Source organism: Nelumbo nucifera, chromosome 5 (assembly GCF_055504915.1).
Source record: "Nelumbo nucifera cultivar China Antique chromosome 5, China Antique-T2T, whole genome shotgun sequence".
NCBI lineage: Eukaryota > Viridiplantae > Streptophyta > Magnoliopsida > Proteales > Nelumbonaceae > Nelumbo > Nelumbo nucifera.
The window spans coordinates 49868196-49890603 of NC_142653.1; the positions used below are offsets into that span (position 1 = coordinate 49868196).

Below are 22408 nucleotides of genomic sequence, written 5' to 3' on the forward strand. Positions count from 1 at the left end.
TTTGGAACTGGGTTTGACTGATGTCCGTTTTGAAGTTGATGTTCTTTGCCACAATGAGACTTCTATTGGTGACTTCACCATGGTATATCAACATGTACAGTTATTGCTCACGCAGCCACCTCCAACATTGCGAGGTAGGCCTTACATGGAAAACTGCGGAAATGTGTTTGGTAAAAACACAGAGCTGAAATTACACTTACAAGAGAAATTGACTTTCCAATGAAGGTATTTTTGGTATTTCCGGCATCATAAATTTGCCCTTTGTTAAATTACAAAATTGTCATTGGGGAGAGCTGTTTGCTAAAAACAATGCTAGGCACATTACAGTTTTTGCCACCTGCCCATTCTTGTAAAATTTCAGAAACCAATGTACATAAATGCCAGTTCGGATCGCCCACCTACAAGAACCCTACCTACACCAACCCACGCCTCACTACAACAGTACATTGAAAACATCTTCGGTATTTGCATGTTAGGATTTGAGTCCGGATCTCCTGCCCATAAACTCTGTCGATGTCTACCCACATAACATCGCAACTACACATGAAGAATATTTCATCCTCCTACATACTATTATGCAAGGGAGATGTTCCCAATTCACGGGGGTAGCGTGTTGTGAATAGAGGTGGACAATTCTCATGGGCAGGAGATCCAGAGGGGTAACGTTCCCAATGTACAGCTGTAGCGTCATGTAGGTAGGATTCCTTTTGGTAGGAGACTTGAATTGTATAAATGCATCAATCTTCACCCCAAAGAAAATATCATAATTCCTATTTCCTATGGCTGTAATCCTAATTTCGATAAAACCCAAACAACTAATGGGACCTTCGTGATGCCCACATCATCTATTAAGCAAGATTTGTTCCGATCAGAATCAGGATTCTTTCTAATTTTCTTCACTGTTTTCATATTTATACAATTGTGGCATTGAATTACAATGGCCAATAAAAAGGCTGAAGCCACACAGTAATGTACTTGCGTTGATACAACTATTGGAGAAGGTATGTTATCTTGTATATGGTATATAGTTAATATAATTTTCTTGTAAACTACAAAAATTATATGCAGAAGTATCAACCTTTGGAATGAAATACATCAAGGAGAACTCCGCATGATCGTCTCAGTAGCCCCAGAACTAAGTTGATGCTGCAGCACGATCTAGTACCACCACCTTGGATCTGGTAGTTCCAATTAATTGATTGCATATGTACTAAATTTCCCCCAACTAAATTATGAACATGTGACCATACTCCTGTTTATACATACCACCTAAATCTTTAGCTTTTCCCCAGGATAAACCCCATTGACCCCAGTTCTTTGTTGTTGCTTTTGCTTTAAAACCTCCCTACAACTTGTCTTCTGTATTTGTGTAGACGGTAAACTTGTTTCGTCAAATTTATCCCTACTGTTTTTCCTCCTGTAGCATGTGAAAATGGGAAAACATAAAACGAAGAAAAAGATTCTATTTCATATAAAAGCTAAGCAGTAGAATGATATTGGATGACATTGCTTGGGTTCAGCAATATTTAATCTCTGAAAAAGCATATTGATAGGGGACATACCTGCTGTGAAGTAGGAGGAACAGTGCACCGAAGAGCGTAATCCCACCAGCAACGGATCTTAGCATTAATTTCTTGTTCAGCTTCTTGTTCTTTGCTCTTACTGCACTTGCTTCATCCACTCCCCTTTCTAAATTCTCTGTTGCTTTCATGTCCAATATTCCATATAATGCTTTGTCCTACTTTCAACAATTAAATTGATTAGAGATACTATTCCAAAGGCAAAACAATGACTCAAATTGAAGTTTTCCATCAACTCACCTTATCTATTATTTTTGTAAAATAAGCATCAATTTCTTGATTTGTACATGTTTGATCAACTACTTGCAAGTCATTGCTTATAAGAAGCTGATCATTCTGACTTTCATCAATATTTCCTGAACATGAAGGTGTTGAGTATTGCAACTTTTGTGATGATGGAATGCAGAGGGTCACAGAAACATCATTTTCATTGAAAGAAGGTTCATCAACATCAATGATATTGGCTCTGCATGTATCTTGGTCACTGCTATCTTGAATATCCTGAATTTCTGTAAAATAAGCATCATTTTCTTGATTTTTACATGTTTGATCAACTACTTGCAAGTCATTGTTTATAAGAAGTTGATCACTCTGACTTTCATCAATATTTCTTGAACATGAAGGTGTTGAGTATTGCAACTTTTCTGTTGATGGAATGCAGAGGGTCACAGGATCAACACCATTTTTATGGAAAGAAGGTTTATCAACACCAATGATATTGGTTCTACATGTATCTTGGTCACTGCTATCTTGAATATCCTGAATTTCTGTAAAATAAGCACCATTTTCTTCATTTGTACATGTTGGATCAACTACTTGCAAGTCGTTTCTTATAAGAAGCTGATCATTCTGACTCTCATCAATATTTCCTGAACATGAAGGTGTTGAGTATTGTAACTTCTCTGATGATGGAATGCAGAGGGTCACAGGAACAACGCCATTTTTATGGAAAGAAGGTTCACCAACATTAATGATATTGACTCTGCATGTATCTTGGTCACTGCTATCTTGAATTTCTTTAGTCTGAAGGTAGAAGCATGACTTACTAAATTCAAAAGGAGAATCACCGGACTTCGATGGGATGTTTTTTCCTTCTAAGGCATCAAGACCTGTTTGGAGCATCACCAGACTTTGAACTGAAATATCAGCTAACAAGGGGTTTCTGTGGCAATGCTGTGAATGGCTGATTAATGCCTTATATGCATTGGGCATTTCTTGTACGTCGGTTCCTCCATCAACAATGCTTGGTAAATTTACTTGAGGATAATGAGATGGTTCTAAACTCAAGTATGTTATAAAACCCACGAAACTTTCTGCTCTTTTCAAACCTGAGGAGAAGCTATTCAAGACAGTCCTTGACGCTGAGGTGCTTTTGCAGCCCAGACCCTCTCCAGTACTCTGCTTTAAGAAATAGTTCAAACCATCTCCTGCAAGCAAGTGTTCAGGACATTCCTCTCTAATTATAACAATGCCAGCTTCTGGGTGTCCTTCAGTGTCATAGGTCTCAACCCCATTGCAGTAGAAATAATTAACACTGTTAGGATGTTGCAAATCACCACCATTAGCACCACCAAGGGGAATAGAAGTTCTGCTTTTTTCATTCCCTCTAGCTGCTATTGTTTCTGCATTTAACTCTTTACATGCGACTTCCGCACTATTATGAAAGTAAGCTGTTGAAAAATAATTGATCAAGTTCATTGTATCCACACCCGGTTCCTTTAAGGTGGAGATGGATACCACATTGATTGCATCAGAAGATATGAAATCTGCATCATTAAGCCTTAGATCCTCAGCTGAACTTCTATTAGGATACACATTATGTGAAGGCACAGGTTTGGAAGAAGCACTAAAACTGTTGTGGTTCATAACCCCATTGAAGTAGGAATAATCAACAGTGTTAGGATATTGCAAATCACCACTATTAGCACAACCAAGGAGCACTGGAGTTCTGTTCATTTCATTCCATCTTGCTGCTATTGTTTCTTCATTCAACACTTTACATGTGACTCCTGTACTATTATGAAAGTAAGATGTTGATAGATAATTCATCAAGTTATTCATTGTATCCACACCTGTTTCCTTTATGGTGGAACTGGATACCTCGTTCATTGCATCAAAAGTTATTAAGTTTGCATCATTAAGCCTTAGAGCCTCAGCTGAAGCTTTATTAGGATATACACTATGTGATGGCACAGGTTTGGAAGAATCACTAAAACTGTGGGTTCCATTTGATATCTTTACCAGTGAACACCTGAGTTCATCAGTCCATTTGATCTGAGCACTACTGGGAGCATTAGATTGACCTGACAGTAACCCATTGAGTTGGACCCTGCAAGCATTTCTCAAAGTTCCTTTATCATTTAGGCAGTCATTACTATTAGCTAGCAGTTCAAAGGTGTTAACTTCAACAACATCCAAATCAGTGTGAGACATGCTTACAATGTGATCATGGAATGAAACATAATGTTCATCTCCAGAATGAAAGTATAATTGCTGGTCTGGGATTTGTGTGCAACTTTTGGTGGATGAACCAAAACATTCAGAGGCAACAGAAACTAGGGCTCTATCAGAACTTAGTGTTAAATCATCTACAAGAACATGATGTTCAATTGTGTCCCAAGATTCATGCCCACTCATAGAACTCTTGTTCACGTGATCAATTTCCAGATTCTGATGCTCAAAGAATGGGATTTTGCAACCATCTTTTGCATCAAACTGTGCTTTGAAATCTGTGTCCTCCACATTACTTGGAAAACATTTCACACAGATTGTAGGGGACAAATCAGCATTTTCAATCTCATCAGATAATCCCCTTCCAAACCCACACCCCAACCTTGGAACTGAGGTTGATTCATTAAAAGATGCATCCCTGTAAATAGTAATTGTTCTGTCCTTCCCTCCTTTATTGAATCCACAGTAACTGATTTTAGCTCTGTGGTCAGCTCCTGACAAAATACAGTTTTCTGCAATCACTGAACTTCCTCTAGGAGAATTCTCTAAACTAGGAATCAACAGGGATGCACTGTCACATAGAGCTTCTGAGTCTGGGCTGTGGACAACAAATTCCCTAAAATTGCTTTCTGCATCATCGGAATCTTCTGAATAAGAATCACACTGCCTGATGTAGTCCACACCCCAGTTTTTCTACAGTGCAAATGAAGAGTTATAAACACAACATGAACATTTACATATGTAAATGTATATATGGGTTACTGTCTAGAAGGTAGTTTCTTATTCTTTATTTAACTTATAATTGGAACATCACCATCTAGCACTTACCTGCCTGTGATTTATGGTTGAGTCCAAGTGTGGACTCCGACGAACAAAACTTGATGAGCTACACTGTGATTGCTCCAAACTTCTACGGATGAATCCAACCATATCTGTAGGCATTGCTATTGTATAGGTAACAATATCAAAATCTGGAACCTATATAGAATATTAACAGTTCCTTAGTCTTCATAAATATAATGACTACAGAAATCATAATAGGATTAGAAAGAATGAAAAACCTATGGACATATTGAAAATGAAAAGGGAATAACTAGTATGCTGACTACACATTTCTTACATTTAAATTTTTAGACCTTGCCTTCTTTGAGAGAGAACGAATACACAAACAAACTCTACGTGTATCTCTTTTCTCAACAACATCCGATGGGGAGAAGAGATCAATACTAGTCAGTCCTAAAATTTGGCAGATCTAGAAATAAGAAAGGAAAATACCAGTTAGAAATCCAAAAAGAATACTTGATACCAATTTGAATCCTTGATAGAAAAAACCTTTCAAACAGTTTTTTCATTAATGCAAAAGTGGGGGATAGGAGTTATATACTTGCATGCTACTGATGTAGGTCTCTCCATTGCAGAAACGTCTTGAGACACCACATGCTATAACTTATTTTAAAGTTAAAAAGAAAAAGGAGAGAAAATAATCTAAAATTGTAGATGCTGGTAACATTACCAATATATAATGAAGAGTTTCATTCATGGTTTTAAGAGGCATTATCAAGGTGTCACTACCACTCCAATTCCAATAAATTCCAACACCTAAAATTTCAATCAACTTTCATGAATTCAGAGATACATTTGTAAATTGAGCTAACAAATCTGTAACTTCTCTAAGGATGTATTTGGATAACCGTGGATTTGGATTTGAAGAAAGTTGAAAATTTTGGTATTATCAACTGTAGAACAATGTTATAAAATGAGGAGGCATGAGATGAGGTGTTCCACTACGCGGAGGCATGAGGTTTAGAACATAAGAAGTGTAAGCCTCCTAAACAAAAAGAAGGTGTAAGCCTCTTTAAGAGGAGGGGGATGAGGAAGAAGAGGAAGGAGGAGAGCCCCTACATTGACAAGACACCCCAGCACAAAAAAAAAAAAAAAAACAAATTGGGCTGCACTGAAAAGGGGTTGGGGGGGTCTGGGGGTGAACCGGGAGCAGAGACCCCTGCCAACTTTCTTTCCCCTTATCTTTCCTTCGCTTCCCTTTCCTTTTCTTTTCTTTCTTTTCTCTTGTTTTCTTCTCTTTCTTTCTTTTTCTTTCCCTTCTCTTTCTTGTCATTTCCCCTCCCTAACAATCTCGCCTTTGCAGGATCAGAATGTGCACATGAGACCCAATCTTAAGCTGCTTTGCCAGAAGCCACAAAACAAGCGCAGCTTCCCCAAAGACCAGCCAAACTTCATTCAGCCCACCCTGTCTCGCCACAACAAAAGGAACTCAAAAGGTCACCTTTTAGCACCTGGCCTTGCTTGAACAATCTCATCAGCTTCCAGCCTCACAAAGCCAAGACCATGAGACCCAGCCACGAAGTCATTTTTCCCAGTCTTGCAACCTCGCCAAGACCACTCAGGCTTCACCTCACAAGATCACCACAATAGATACTATGCCTATTGACCCAGTCCTTCTCATTAGCGCAAATCTTTCCAATCAACCAACAATGCCTCCAGACACCTGAAACAAGAATTTCCATTCTTAGTTTTGAGTGTCCTCACAGTTCATTCTTTTCCCATTTTGCTTTGCCATTTTTTGTAAGTTTGGTCTGGTGCCAAGTTTAAAACTTTTGTAACGATTGGCTCTATAAAAGGCCATCCAATGATTTTTAAGAGAGCTTTTGGTTGAACTCAATCGAGTTAATACTTTTATCCCTCAGGCATCAACTTCTTCCTCTTCTCTCTTGTTGGACCTGTTTTTGGGCCACTAAAACCCCCAAAATCCTTACAACTGTCTACTTGGAATAGAGGTTAAGGTCACTGCCTCTACAGGTTGCAAAAGTTTTTGGTAATTAGAAGAACCGAGAAGTTAGTGTTATTTTTCTGCTTCAATCATCAACTGTTGCACCGTTGTTGTTGCCGTTGGCCTTCTCAGTGAGTCTTCCTCCGTTAGAGACTTCTGGCTGCATCACTAAGTTTCCACAAATTTCAACTGGGTCTCTCCAAATTTTATGTATTTTGATAACATTAGAATTTAATTTTCAGAGAAGGATGAAATGGTTGCTTGAAATGCTGATTGGATAATAGTTCACCCTTAGAAAACAAGCAAAGGAATTCTCTAATAAAAAAATGCATAACTTAATAGTGTGACACTGATTCGATAATAGTTCCTAAGGGCCTTGAAATGCTGCACAAGGAAATGGGAACATGGAAGTGCCAAATTTTGTTCACTATAGTGCCAAACAAGGAAGCTTTGTTCATGGAATGTTATAAAAATTTGGACTCACAATTTACCTAGAACCCTGAATTTAGAAGGAATATGAATGACTGGGAGATGGAGGACCCTTATTAATTGCTGTCCAGGTTGTATTGAATATCATCTCCCCAAAGGCATCAGATAGTGGAATGTGGACTGGTGAAAAGCCTGGTATCTTCCTCTGAAGTTCATGGGATGTTATAAAAATTTGGACTCAAAATTTACCTGGAACCCTGCATTTAGAAGGAATATGAACAATTGGGAGGTGGAGGACCCCTTTTCATTGCTTTCCAGGATTTATGAATATCATATCTCCCCAAAAGGCATCAGATAGAAGAGTGTGGATTGGTGACAAGTCTAGTATCTTCCCCTCAAGTTCATGCACCTGGAACCCTGCATTTAGAAGGAATATGAACGATTGGGAGGCGGAGGACCCCTTTTCATTGCTTTCCAGGATTTATGAATACCATATCTCCCAAAAGGCATCAGATAGAAGAGTGTGGATTGGTGATAAGTCAGGTATCTTCCCCTCAAGTTCGTGCAACAGGATGATTTCATCCCATCTAAACAAGGTTGTCCAGTAGGCTTGGTTTTGGAATGCACAGACTACACGCAAAGTGGCTTTCTTTCTGTGGACTGCAGCCAAGGACAAGATGCTGACCATGGATCATTTGTTGAGCAGAGGCATGCTATTGTAAACTCCTGTAGACTATGCAGCATAAATCCAGAATCTGACAATCACATATTCATTCATTGCACTTTCATTCATTCAATCTGCGCCCACTTCCTTCGGCTCTTCAATATCAGTAAGGCAACACCCCCCAATCTTCCAACACTCTTAGCATCCTGGCTGGTAGTAGGGTTTTCAGTTAGAGGGAAGACCCTGTTGAAGATCCTTCCACTCACCCTTTGCTGAGCGGTGTGGAAGGAAAGAAACAGTCAAGTGTTTGAAGATAAGGCTGCTCCTACTGAAGCACTGATTAGTAAGATAGAATGGACACTGGTCCGGTGAGTGTGGGTTTTAATGTTGTTTGCAAATATACCTATACCAGATTTTTTTTAATGGATTAAGTTTTATCATTTTTAATACAGTATAGCAGCATATAGCTGGGGGGTTTTGGTATACTTGTAAAGATCCTTCCCTTTTTTGAATCAATCTATTTTAACTTGCCTTTTAAAGAAAATAAAAATGTTTTCAATACTTGCTCATGTGTGTGTGTCAGTTATGACAAATTTTTGTGTATGTGCAAGCAGGCGAGATCACAAAATCCACAGCCAATGACACTTAATCATAGATGAAGAACGTGGTTTGGTGTGTTACATAAATTCATGGAAACATAATTATGAATTAACCACTCTCATTTATTCTTCAATGTTGCTTACTTGTTAGCAAACCCTGTATGATTGGGACAAGGCTTAGCTGAGTTGATTTAAGAAGTTGCTTATTTCTTATTTGGCCATGGTAGTATCTTTTTATTAAGAACATATATGACTTTGCAAAAAAACATACAAAATATGATCTACAGTAGAAATTACAAGTTCTCCCCAATTCTGGATGAATTTCTTTACAGCTATCTAAGAGAAGATATATTTTGACAATATCATGCATATATTACATTAAAAAATCTATTTGACAACTCACAGCGATGTGGAAATATGGGATATCTCATGTGCAAATGTGTGTGCATGTAAGGGTGAATGTGCATGTGGGTGTTAAGGGATGAATTGTGTTTCCAACTTTGTGTATGATAAGATCTGGGAAAAAAGATACTTTCAAAGTATATGCAGACACAGGAATATAATGTAGGAGAATAAATTGTTAACGAGGGACAGAGTAGTAGAAGCGAGATGAGTACATAGAGCAGCAAATAAGCTTTCCGATTCATTGGCAAAACAAGGGGTAGACAGGAATGGACTCTTTTGGGTAGTTGGGAGATGTAAATGTAATAACATGAAAACTTAGTCAATTTCTTTTCTTTTCTTTTCTTCCTTTTCTTCTTTTTCTTCTAGTTGTGGGGAATCTCTCCACACTTTGGGATGCTTGGCATCTTGTACATAATTGTTTTACTCATTAACAAAATCTTTCTGTCATCTATCAATTATATATACATAAAGACATGGACCTCACCTTCAAAAATGAGTCGACTTTGGAATAATGTGTATACCTCCTTCTTCCCTTACCATAAGCAATTGGTTCATATATATATGCCTTTGAATATCTTAGCTCAATACACTTTGTCAAGAGCAATTTCCAGACCACCTTAGAAACTTGAAACCTAACGTCAAAAATAAGAAAATGTGATTTGACCAATGACCAACAAGAAATTTCAAGATTTAGAACAATTCTGACCTATGACATATATATGATCTTTCACATATCATTCACAAATTCAGCCCATAGAAGGCCTTCTTTGACATTGGACAAGCCTCAACCTGAAAAGCTAGTGATTTAGACTCTTATGACGTGGCAATGTATTTCAACTTAGATTCATGTTTGGCACATAATAATATGGTGAATAGCTCCATGTTTTTGCTCATTTATGATAATATCATATAACATGCAGTTGCTACTAGCCTGTCTCTAAAAGGAGTAATCCAACAATTATGGATTTTATATTTCTATATCAGATACATAGACATCCTCACCACCTATGTTACCTGGATATGACAAGGGTACAGTGGAAAACAAACCGTTGAATTTACACTAAAATGAAAACATCCAATACAATATATCACCCTTGTCCAGGTATGCTAGGTATCTAGGCTAGTCCATAGGACCATCACAACCCACCCCAAGCATCTAAACCATCTAAAACATGGGTTCTGACTGTCATGCCAAATCACAGGTCTCATGTCACATTTGGGCATCTATGTAGAAACCAGCTAAAAGATGGTCCTCATGATCCCACTTGACATTCACCAAGTTGAAATGCCTGCTTTGAAGACATAAGGTATTTATAGAGAAAAGGATTATCAAACAGGAAAGTCTTCATTTTCTCCTTTTTCAGATCAGGATATGGTGCCATAGGTGCTTTGGAGAAGCAAATTTATAAGTTCCTACTAATTACACACATTGGAATCTGACACAGAGTCTTGAGAAGACACTTCTACACATGGTCTTCTTTTCTTTTGCATATTTGACTTAAATGAACATCTAACATGAATAACTAGAATAAATTGGGTAACATAAAAATCCAACTTTGGCCATATCTGCAAAACCATGATTTTTTTTTTATTTTAATTTGGCAAGTCGGACTTCTGGAAAGTGCCAGGTAACTTCTGTCTCCATGTCCATACAACACTTAAAAGACATTGGAATGTGGCTTGGGGACCCATCATCGGTAGATTTCATGATGGTACTAAAGGGTTCTCTGGAGAAGCATCCTCCTTGAAAATGAAGTGGGATCAAGGATTTCAAAGTGGGTTGTCAAGGTAGTTTCTGGATTCCCAATTAAATTCTTTTACAAGATTGCAAAAATTGATTCCATGTCCATAAAGGAGTCTTCAACCTCAATTGAAATTTTACCAGCAACATAGGAAGCAAACATGGACAATATCTTCACTTACTGCAACTATCACTGAGTTCTCAACAAGCTACATTTATTTATATATGATGTCCATCCAAAGTGTAATTACAAACACTAAGATTTTGGAGAGAAACATTCAGAATAGTTTTAAGTGGGTGAAACCAGCAAAATAAGGTAAAATTCATGACCGCCATGCAAAAACGGATCATTTTCCCGCTTGCTTTCAACAGAACCTTTAGAGGATAAATAAATTATGTCTTCATGGACTTTTAATGCAGAGTATTGTCAGATGAAACTTCCCTACATTTTCAATCCCATTCCTCAGTTTTTTGGAATTATTCTTACACAAGCCCTTCACTATGGTAAAGCAAAAATGCAAAATATATACAGATAAACTGAGTATAAGGACCAAGCAATTTTCATACTAGTTACTATGTCTTTGTAGATGCATTTCTAAATTATAAAGTTAGTTTCTTGAAAATGCTGGCCACACAATACGAAAAAAGATAAGATCATGTTTAGTGTGATGACAACCATTTAAATGTATATTTCAAGACATCCGCTTTTTCCCCTGCTACAGCAGCAGGGATGATTGATTTCTACAAAGCCTAGATGGAATGGATAGTAAGTATATGCTTTTCTCAGATATAATTCATGTTAACCTGCCTGAATGCTGTAAGCCTATAAAGTTGTAACAATGAGCCCAAGCCCAATAAGTTGTAAAATTAAGCAAAGAAAAAAAAAATGTACGTGCTTAAGTCAATTCTAGCAAGTCAAACAATATAAATTTGTCAAACTGTGGATCCCATGCACTGAGTATGAAATCTTTCAATTGAATCTATTAAAGATTTGTTTGCATCTTAAAGATTTTATACCAATTGGGATCTTTATGATTTAGTTAAACTTTGAATGTCTTTTAGCAAGCAATTTCGTGTTTAAGTATATAATTACACTTATTAGGAAAATAGATATCTTATAGATCCAAAAAATATGATGCCCATTTATTAATATTCCTGTAAACACCCTCTTGACATGATGAAGAAAACAGAAATGGTTTCTGGCATTTTTTTATATTAAGTTTTTTCCAGCTCCCTTTTCTGGTTAAATTTAAACAAAATTCAAAGTTAAACAAACAGAAGGGTTGCTGATGTCTTTCCAGCTAGATATAGTATCATTCATCACCATCTAAGCCTTACCCCAACTATATGGGATCAGCTGCATGAATCCCATTTCACCATTCTTCTGTAGTGTTATATCCATTGTTAAATTATGAACTTTTAAATCATTCTTACTACTTCATGTCCTTTATGGTGTGCCCCTAGCCCTTCTAGCCCCTTCAACTTGCAACAGGTTGCTTCTTCGGACAGGTGCTGTAGATCATTCCTAACCCTTTTATTTATTCACTATTTTATTCTTCAAGACCAACTTGGATAGAGCAGCCCATTGTTACAAATCAAGCCTTAAAACCTCATTTTAAACCTAGCCAATAGCCAGTGTTTTTCTCTTATATATTGGTAAGAAACTTCACTAAGATTTCCAGAGAAGATTTTCAGCAATTTCTCTATTCCTCCAGCATCACTTTCTCAAACCTTTCAGGTAGAGTTTGCACTTTGGAATTTAAGGTCCCTTATAAAAGGGCAAGTTTCATAGGGAATGTGTGGATATTGACTATTCATCACTCCATAAGAGAAATGAATTCCACATAACATACTATGCATAGTAGACATGAAGTGAGTGGACCATCTCCTTGTATTAGACTTTGCTAGATTAATGTGTAATTGCATCATGAATCACCCAATGTTCATGATTGGTAATTACAGAGTAGGACCCTCACAACAAGAATCATATTTTATGAAGAATGGTCCAACTATTTCTTGGTGACACGAAAAAATAAATGGAAGACATTTAACAATTGAAAACTTCATGTGAAGTGGCGGCATACATAGTGAGAAAACATAACTTTTTGGGATTTATTTCCTTGAAAAATTAAGTTATCTTTTCTTTGTTTCTGGCCAAATTGGGATTCATTCCTCACAGTCCTGAGTGAGATTGTAAAGCAGACGATAACAACTATTGCTCAAAGCTATCTTCTGCCTTCTGTATCTTAAGGTTTTGGGCTTTTGCTTCTAAATGATTTCTTAACTCCACTTGTCAAAAGGAAATTAATCTATGTTTATGCTTGTACAGATATAAATTTTACATGCTAAAGAAAGTAAAATTTAGCTTAATTGCATTTCTTTTCCACTCTCCAAATTCGCATAGAATGTAGCTATTCTCTATTATTAAAGTATGCATCACTGATGAAGCAAGTGCAAGATGTACTTTTAAGGGCCATTTTCAAATGGTTTGGGAATGAATGAAGGACGAAGAATAAAAACTAGTCTTACCAATATTGTTGATATAAACATTGCTCTCACGGCAAAGAAATTCTTGTGAATAAATATGAAAAAATCTAGAAAACTTTATTCTATGACCCTTCTCTCTCTGCAAAAAGAAGAGAACACTAATACTCATTGTTAAAATCATCTCAAAGTCATCCCAATAGAAAATGAACTATCCTACAAGTCCATGAGTCCAAGCATAAGTTCTACTACATATTTATGTCCATCACCCATGTGACAGGACCAAGACAAAGAAGAGGGAAAACTTTGAGGACATACAATATTTCCCCATCAGCAAGTAAATCAGCAATTATTGTCCCTTCATCCATTCTTGTATGTAAGACTTCTCCAAGCCATATTCTTGTTTGGGTCTGTACAGTAAACAAAAATGTAGTTCATTATATTATACATAATAATATTTTATAATCATCAGGTGGTATAAGCTCATCTTCATGCTACTAGCTAAATTATGTTTTATGGCAGAATGAATTAATTGGATAAAGCCACAATATGCTGGATAAACATTCCAAAACAGCAATATAGGATATCAAAGCAGTTGTCATGGAACTAAATTAGAACCCCCCTACTGCAACCCCAACCCCCCACCCCACCCCCACCCAAAGTAAAATGGAAAAAGAAAAACATGCCTCCAGAAAGTCTCCTCTTCAGATTTTACCCAGTCCAAAGCCTAGCATTTCATCACTAAATCATATTCATAATTTACAGCAAAATATTTAAGTTCTGATTTACATTCTTTTCTAGAAACTTCACCAGACAAGTAGAGGAAGAAGGGCTGTGGAAAAGTATTGAATCAATTCCAGGGGGGAGCAGGTTCATTTGCTTCAGTTTGCTGATTACACCCTCTGCTTCATTGATGCTAAAGTGGAGCAATTGGAAGTTCTTCTAGGGGTGCTGAGTTGGTTTGGAGTGGCATAGGGGCTGAAAGTAAATTGGTCAAAGAGAAGCTTAATTCCAGTCAGAAGGATAGAGAATTTAGAAGGTTTGAAGTGGTGTCGGGGCTGAAAGTAAATTGGTCAAAGAGCAGCTTAATTCTAGTCAGAAGGATAGAGAATTTAGAAGCTCTTTTTTTTTATCAGTAAATATGTATTTTATTAAAATTCAGATTGTAAGCAGTTTATACAACTTGATGATGGGATTGTTGATCCCCTTTAATCATTCTATTCACCCCTCATTACAGTGTAGCCCAAAATAATTGCTGTCTCAATGCCCCTTGTTAATCCATCAGCTAGCCCATTTGCACTTCTTCGGACCCATTTAAATTCAGCTTCAACCTCCTTTGCAATCTTCTCTACTTCCCTAATCATATTTAAACGTCCATGGGGTGTGGCTGCTATTTGTTGCCCATGAAATTACTACTTATGAGTCCCCTTCCACTTTAACATGTCTACATCCTAGTCGTTTGACTAGCTTTAGCCCTTGTAGTAATGCCAATAGTCAGCCTTCAGCAAGTTTCCATTGCCAATCGGTCCTGAGAACATACCCAATATCCTCCTATCAGAGTTTCTTAATACTCCTATTCCTAAGATGCCTGGATTTTCATATGAGCACCCATCAAAATTCAGCTTTACTTTATTGCCTTCAGGTGCTTTCCACTCCAGCCTTACTTTATCTCTTACGCTCGAAGATTGTGCTACTTTGGACCATGTTCTTAGAATATCTGTGACTGAAAAGACTTGAAAGCAATCTAAGGGTTTTACCCAATGGGCTACTTCCACCTTGATACTATCAATCACCTCCTCTATTGTTCTACTTTTCTCCAAGAAGATTCTGTTGTTCCTCTCTTCCCATGTTACCTGGCAAATTGCTGCCTTTGTTGCTTTCCACGTTACCATCCCTCTTTTCTTTCTCTGTCTCAAGAAATCATGGTTGAAGAGTCCTGCCACATCTTGAGGGGGAACCCACCTGCAGCCAAAGAGAGTACAAAAGAATTCCCAAATTCGATGCACAAAAGAACAGGATATCATTAAATGAGAAAGGGTCTCACTACTTTCCTTACACAATCAACACACATGAGGAGAAAGGCAAATATACGGCCTTCTTTTCTGCAACATATCACAAGTGTCTACCTTACCAAGGAATACTTCCCAACATGAGGAGAAAGGCAAATATACGGCCTTCTTTTTTGCAACATATCACAAGTGTCTACCTTACCAAGGAATACTTCCCAACAGAAAGCTTGGATTTTCGGGGGAATAGGCTTGCACCAAATTTCTTTCACAGGGAAAATCCCACCTAAAGGGTTGGGGGAAGCAAGTACTTTGAAGAAAGAGGAGCAAGAAAAGACGTTGTCTAGAGAGCCTACCCAGATTCTAGAGTCTTACAACGAACGGTCCTAGTGGATTTGACCTAAGAGGTCCAGTAAAGGGATTAAGGATTCACAATCATTCTCCCTTAGTCCCCTTTTAAAGCCCAAATTCCAGTTCACACTAGTTGGACACGGTGATCCCAACATGGATATTGCTTCCCCCTTAAGGTTAGATAGCACAAAGAGATCAGGGAATTGGTCTTTTAGTGGGGTTTCCCCTACCCATAGTTCTTCCCAAAACAGATTTCTATTACCTTGTCCCACATCAAACCGGATGGAATTGAGGAAGATAGGGTAGATTTCATGAATTGCTTTCCGAGGAGAAGCTGAAGACTTGTGAGGGGAAACTTTTGCATCCCAGCCATTCCCAGCCACCCCATGAATGCTCTCAATCACTTTGTGCCACAATCTGTCGCCCTCAAAGGGAAACCTTCAAAGGCACTTACCTAGCAGAATTGTGTTCCTTAAAAGGATGTTCCCAATTCCCAAACCCCCTTGTTCCTTGGGTTTACTAACCTGCTCCCACTTGATCAAGTGATCCTTCCCTTCCTCTCCTGGGTCCCATAGGAAATCCCTCATATACTTCTCTAAGCACCCTTTGCTACCTTAGAAGGGATTCTAAAAGTTGAAAAGAAATAGGTGGGGAGGTTTTCCAGAGTGGCTCTAATCAAGGTTATTCTTCCACCCAAAGAAATGTAATTCCTCTTCCAAAGGGCTAACTTCCTATCAAACCTTTCTAACACTAGTTTCCAGAAACCGGCTGACCTAGGATTTCCTCCAAAGGGTAAACCTAGGTAACTAATAGGCCAGCTTCTAATCTCACACCCCAAAATTTCTGCAAATCTTATTAGTTCTCCTTCCTCCAAATTGACCCCTACAATTCCACTTTTGGTTCAATTTATCCTCAGCCTTGTTACTCCCACATAATTATTCAGCAACACCCTCAAATTTTCCACCAACTCCTCATTATTTCCTTCACAACAAAATATGGTGTCATCTGCAAATTGGAGATGGGTAACAATCACTAGGTTTCTACCTGCCCTCTACCCTCTGATGAGGCCTTGAGCATCAGCTTTTGCCACCATTCTACTTAACAATTTTGCCACTAGAGTAAACAAGAATGGGGATAGGGGGTCACCTTGCCTAATTCCTCTCCTGGCCAGGAAGAAATCCTTTGATGTACCACTGATTAGGATTGAGTAGTGATCTAAACTTAAACATCCTTTGATCCAAGCCCTCCAACTATCTCCGAATTTGAGTCTTTCTAAAACTTTTAGAAGGACTTCCCAATTAACCAAGTCATAGGCTTTTTCTAGATCTACCTTACAAACCAGCCCCTTTTCTCTACCCTTCCTTCTTTCCCCTATGCATTCATTAGCCACCAAGATTTGATCCACAATCTGCCTTCCTTCTACAAAAGCTCCTTGAAAAGAAGAGATGATCGAGGGTAACACCTTTTTTAGTCTTTCTGCTGAAACCTTTGACAAAATTTTTTAAACAGTCCCAATGAGACTTATCAGTCTAAAGTTTTTTGGAGTTTTGGCCTCCCTCTTCTTTGAATTCAAAGTGATAAATGTGACATTTGCTCCTGGTGATACCTCCCCTTTGGAGAAAATTTCATTAAAGACTTCTAGTATGTCTGATTTCACCATATCCCAACACTCTTAATAGAAGGCCATGGAGAAGCCATCCGGCCAAGGGGCTTTAGATTTGTCCACTGAAAAAATAGCTTCCTTGATTTCTTATAGAGAAAATCTCCTTTCTAAGGAATGAGATTGTTCTTCTGACAGAACATCCCCTTCCATCTTTGGCAATTCTGGCAACACTCCGTGTGGGCTTGAGAAAATTTCTTTAAAATGATTTGCAAAAATCCTTGTAATCCCCTGACTTTCTCTTACCACTTGTCCCTCTTCCTCCATGCTCAGGATTAACTTCTTCTTTCTCCTTCCAATTGCAAGAGAGTGAAAAAACTTTGTGTTTCCGTCCCCCTCTGCAAGCCACTGACACCTTGACTTCTGTCTCCAACAAATCTCCTCCTTTCGTACTATCTCTTCTAGTTTTTTCTTTTGGTTCCATCTTTCCCCTCTTTCTTCTTTTGAAATGACTCTGAGAGCCTCTTTCCTATCTAGCTCCTCAATCTTTTTCACCAAGTTATCTTTTATTTCCTCTACCCTTCCGAAATGGGCTTTATTCCATTCTTTTATTTTTTCTTTTAGCCTCTTCAGTTTTCTGGAGAACCCTACCATTTTTAACCTCCCCAAAAGTCTGAGTGCCTCCCACCACTTTAGCCTAATCTTAAAAGTAGGGTCTTCAAACCACATGTTCTCAAATCTGAAAGGATAAGGGCCTCCCCCTGGGATTTCTTTCTCGATACAAATAGGGCAATGGTCAGAGGTAACTCTAGGTAAGCCTCTTGCTACCAAGGATCCCCACATTTCTTCCCACTCAGGAGATATGAGGAATCTGTCTAGTTTGGAGCAGGTTAGGAGGATTGAAAGTTTGAACAAGTATAATCCACCTGAAGCAAGGGGGGGTCTCTTAATTCCAAGGATCTATTAGCCTATTGAATTTCCTCGTGCTAGTAGTAAATCCCTGGTTCGGGTTGTTTGATTCCCCTAAATATCTGATGACATTAAAACCACCCCCCACACACCACGTCCCATCCCGCAATCCCCTAATGGCACATAATTCCTCCCAATCGGCCGATTAAGTATCTAGGGCTTCCTTTGGGAGCCAAGTGCACCTCCTCTCTAGTGTGGAACCTTGTGGTGGATTGTTTAGAAAGAAAATTGGCCTCTTGGAAATCTAAATACATGTCCTTGGGAGGTAGAATCACTCTCATAAAGAGTTCCCTTTCAAATTTACCCTGTTACTTTCTTTCCCTTTCCCAATTCCAACTAAAGTGGCTCAAATAATTGAAAAGCTACAGAGGGACTTCTTATAGAGAGGCTGGGAAGAGAAGAAAATCTACTTGGTCAATTGGGATCAAGTGTGTATGCCAAAAGAAAAAGGAGGACTTGAGATTAGAAAGCTGAAAATCTTCAACAAGGCCCTATTGGGGAAATGGATTTGGAGATTCGGGAAAGAAAGGGAAAGTTGGTGGAGGAATTTAATAGCAGAAAAATATGGCACTGACAGAGGTGATTGGACAACTTTTTCAAATCTCTCCTCCTTGGGGTGTTCCCTATGGAAGAAAGTTATGAGGCGACTCCACTTCTAAATAGCGCTCTGTCCCTTAAACTGAGATCTGGTCACCTGGAAAGATTCTTGGTGTAATAACAGGCCTTTAGATGAATCCTTCCCCCAGTTATTCCAGCTTGCAGAAAATCAGGATGCAATGGTTGCTGACTGTTATAAAGTGGGAGATAACAGTGTCACCTGGATTCCCGGTTTCAGAAGACAAGTGGCTGAGCTATTTCAGTTGCTATCCAATCAGTCGTTGAACCAGATGGAAGAAGACTCTTGGAATTGGATCTGGACTACAGATGGGCTTTTTAAAGTTAACTCCTTTGCTAGGAATCTAGTAAATGGAGATAGAGCCGATATTCCTGCTGAGAAAATCTGGAATCCAGTTCCTCCCTCTAAAGTCAATGCCTTGGTTTGGGCTGTGGTGCTAGACAGAAGTCCCTCTAAAAAGAACCTAACCAGGCGAGGAATCCAGATACAAAATTTGATGTGTGTGTTGTGTGGCCAAGAAGAAGAGGACAACAACCACCTATTTACTCATTGCCCTGTTTCCGTAGAAATTTGGGACCATTAACTCTCCTCTGTGGGTTTATCCCGGGTCATGCCTAACTCTGTGAAGGATCTGCTTTGGTGCTGGGAGCTCCAGGGTCTGTTAAAGTTGGCTAAATGCCTAACTCATTGCCCTGTTTCCTGCAGCAGTAATTTACACCATTTGGTTGGAAAGAAATAGAAGAATCTTCCAAAACTGTTCCAGGGATGTAAATTGTCTAATTTCTACCTCTTTTGACAAGCTAGTTTCTTGGACAGCAGTTGCTAAAGGTCTTCAGGTCAGGCCGTCAGGGTGCTTGGAGCCCAGCAGGGGTCTAGAAGTCTGTTTGACTTGTAATCTATTGTAGGGTCTTTAGGCCCAGTCTGTAGCCCCTTCAGAAGGGTCCTTTGTAATCTTGTGTTCTATTTAATAAAATTACCTTACCTTTTTCAAAAAAAAAGTCCGAACACAAACTAATGAGATGCAGCAACTGTCCAAATGGCAAAACAAGGTTGGCACAAAAGACTCCTAGGTCATATGCAATGAGCCTGCAAATATTCATAGAAAGATAGAAAAAAAAAAGGAACTCTTGGAATACCAGAATAGAGTTTCAAATGTTCATTTCCAAACTGACTTATAAAGGTCCCTCAGGAGCAAGGCTGTGCTAAATTAAAAGCAGTCTTTAGAGTACCAACAAAATGGGGAAAAAATGCAATCCTCAAATTAGATATATAAATAGCTCATAATACAGTTTTTTCTTTTTTTTTTTTTTTGTCTCTTCTACCGTCCTAGAACTTGAATTCCCAAGTATCATTAATCAGACTTATAGAAAGGATCATTGAACAGATCAAATTTGTTGAGGTTATGTTGGTTCCACCAACCCACTGAATGACCCACCAATTGATATAGCATGTGGTGAAAACCATTTCTCTATTACTGCTATATAAAAACCATCAGTATAATGGTGGTAAAAAGATGGTGGGGCAGTCAGACAATTTCACTGCCTAATTTTCAACATTTAATCCACACCATCCATTAATAGGTAGTAGATTGGCTGCTTATCCTACGGATTATAACAATTTTCAAAATACCCATTGTACCCCACGTGATACTATAAATAGGGATCCCTATACCTGTTTGTACTCACTTCATTCTGTTCATACATAATGTATTGGGTTGTACAGTTTAAGTGTGTGGAGGGTCTGTAAGGGTGGGTGCTGGGTAAAGTTCCAGTGAGGTCATCCTCCTGTCCCCATGGACATGAGCAATTTGGACAAACCACTTTAAATCTGGTGTTCTCTTTCTTCCTCTCTTTCTTTGGCTTTCCTTTATTTGTGTTTTCTTTCCTTTTGTGCATATGGAAATTATCCTGCACGCTGCAACACTCCCAACAAGAATGATATGGATGCTAATTTCGGAACAGAGTTTCATCAATTTTATCTCTACAGAAATGTCCCAAAGGTTTATCTCTTGATTGTGAAAATATAGGATTCCTTAAAAGTAATCTAAATTTCTTTCCATTTAGAACTTCCCATTTCGGACCACAATCACCACAGTGCAGGCTCCTAGAAGAACTTGGACCAAGTACCAGCTAATTGAATTCTTAGGACTGTGTCATCACATTGACTGCAGAGCTGCGATGAATCAATTACCTTCAAGAAACATCCATTTCCCTCAATCCGTAAACCTTCAATAGAGTTGGGTATTTTACTTCGATAATTTTAGTACCTTTCTCATCTATCCAAAGCATCCTCATCGTCAATGAACACATTTTCCCAACCCAGACCAATCAATACATTTAATACCGATCAAAAAAGATCCATTTATTTCTTTCCTTGCAGAACAGAAACAAATACTAAATTAAAAACAATGATTCTGAACTCTGGCACCATAGACCTCTAAAGCCCGAAAAGAGTCACATAGAACATGCACTGTAAGTCTATATGGTATCAGTTCTGTATCATATCAAAGAGAGAGAGAGAGAGAGAGAGAGAGAGAATACCTGCAAGAACACATCGTCCAGTTCCCGAAAACTCAACTCAGCAGAAGCCAGAGAAGAATCGCTGCAGACCCTGAAAACATCGGGCGAGTGGGCTGTCGCCATTGCTCGTTCCAAGCCCACAAGCCGTCCCTGAACTTCCGATTTCCCGCCAACAGGACAGAAGAACCATAAAAATTAAAAAGGAAATAAATAAATTGAAACCAAACAGCCAGAGTTTCTATATCTTTCCTCGTGTGTCTTGATATTTCTTAAACTACTTTGATTCTTTAAAACCTTTTTATTTTTCTCTTTAGACGCAGAAGACGTGGCGTAGATTCTGAAACTCTTTCTCCGGGCCTCATTCTACCTTTGAGAGTTTGGAAAACCAGAAAGGGGGACTTAGGGACCTACCAGGCTAACAGTCAATTAGTTCCGACAGCCTCTATCCTGCTCTCTCGAGCACATCTCATTTGTCAGTTAGTCCACTAAAATGGCATAATTGGTTCTGGCCTTCTGGGTCGTCCATGCTTTGGGTCCCACAGTTGGTGCTCTGTCTGAAGCTAGGCATGGAAAATCAAGACCGTCCATCTGATACGTGTACTGTACTTGACCACGTTGGACTCATATCGTAGCCTCGTGGCTGCAGAATTCTTAGCGGGTTCCTCTACCTGTCCTTGAGTCAAAGGGGACTCGGTTTGGTGGGAATTGGGTTTTCACAAGATTAAAGCGAGGTCCTAAATCACAGTTCATGCAAGTTTTGGTGTATGCAATTTATTTTGTACCCTTCTGTTGGTTGGCTCTAACCTACATTGACAAGAAACGTGGCAAGTTAATGGCCTCAAATGCATGGGATCTTAGTATTCAAATTACATCTTGGATTAGCCACGTGGCAAGGGATTTCAACTTTCTGTTTCTCTCATTTACAAGCAAACCAAAACATGGCCATTCGTATCTACCTTATTTTCTGTCAATCCAAACATAGTCATATCAACAGATTTGCCACTTCTAAAGAAGTTAAGCGGAGACCCAAAGAATGAAAGAAATATGGGTGTGAGCCTTGTTAATTGGGATATATTAATCAGGGTTGAGTGAAGATTTGAATGGGTAAACCTGCAATGCTATGTCATTGCCATGAAAAGTAATGGACGTGAATTCTTTCTGTATTATTTAGACAACATTGGATTGAAGGATTGATGAACACGGCAG

At 38.6% G+C, this 22408-nt stretch overlaps 1 protein-coding gene across 5 annotated transcripts; it reads right to left on the reverse strand.

Annotated features, from left to right (window-relative positions):
• Nucleotides 1-858: 858 nt before the first annotated feature.
• Nucleotides 859-21641, reverse strand: LOC104590375 (uncharacterized). Of its 5 annotated transcripts, none has more exons than XM_088888755.1 (8): nucleotides 21224-21641; nucleotides 13460-13551; nucleotides 9401-9548; nucleotides 5152-5283; nucleotides 4860-5009; nucleotides 1821-4724; nucleotides 1563-1738; nucleotides 859-1417 (listed from the first exon to the last, which is right to left on the reverse strand). In XM_088888755.1, the coding sequence occupies exons 1-8, from the start codon at nucleotides 21323-21325 to the stop codon at nucleotides 1270-1272; spliced, it is 3852 nt and encodes a 1283-aa protein (XP_088744881.1). In that variant the 5' UTR covers nucleotides 21326-21641; the 3' UTR covers nucleotides 859-1269. The 5 variants fall into 5 exon arrangements, with proteins under 5 accessions (XP_088744881.1, XP_088744883.1, XP_010247321.1 ...); XM_088888757.1 differs by having other exon boundaries at nucleotides 9623-13551; nucleotides 21224-21280; XM_010249019.3 differs by lacking the exon at nucleotides 13460-13551.
• Nucleotides 21642-22408: the final 767 nt, after the last annotated feature.

What these genes read in the sequence shown, in the direction of transcription:
- LOC104590375 (XM_088888755.1), bottom strand. Translation starts at nt 21,325, where the DNA reads ATGGCGACAGCCCACTCGCCCGATGTTTTCAGGGTCTGCAGCGATTCT. An exon ending in CTTGCTGATGGGGAAATATT is followed by an intron (nt 9,549 to 13,459) that starts GTATGTCCTCAA and finishes TTTTGACGTTAG; the next exon opens with GTTTCAAGTTTCTAAGGTGG. An exon ending in TTACAAAAATAATAGATAAG is followed by an intron (nt 1,739 to 1,820) that starts GTGAGTTGATGG and finishes TGTTGAAAGTAG; the next exon opens with GACAAAGCATTATATGGAAT.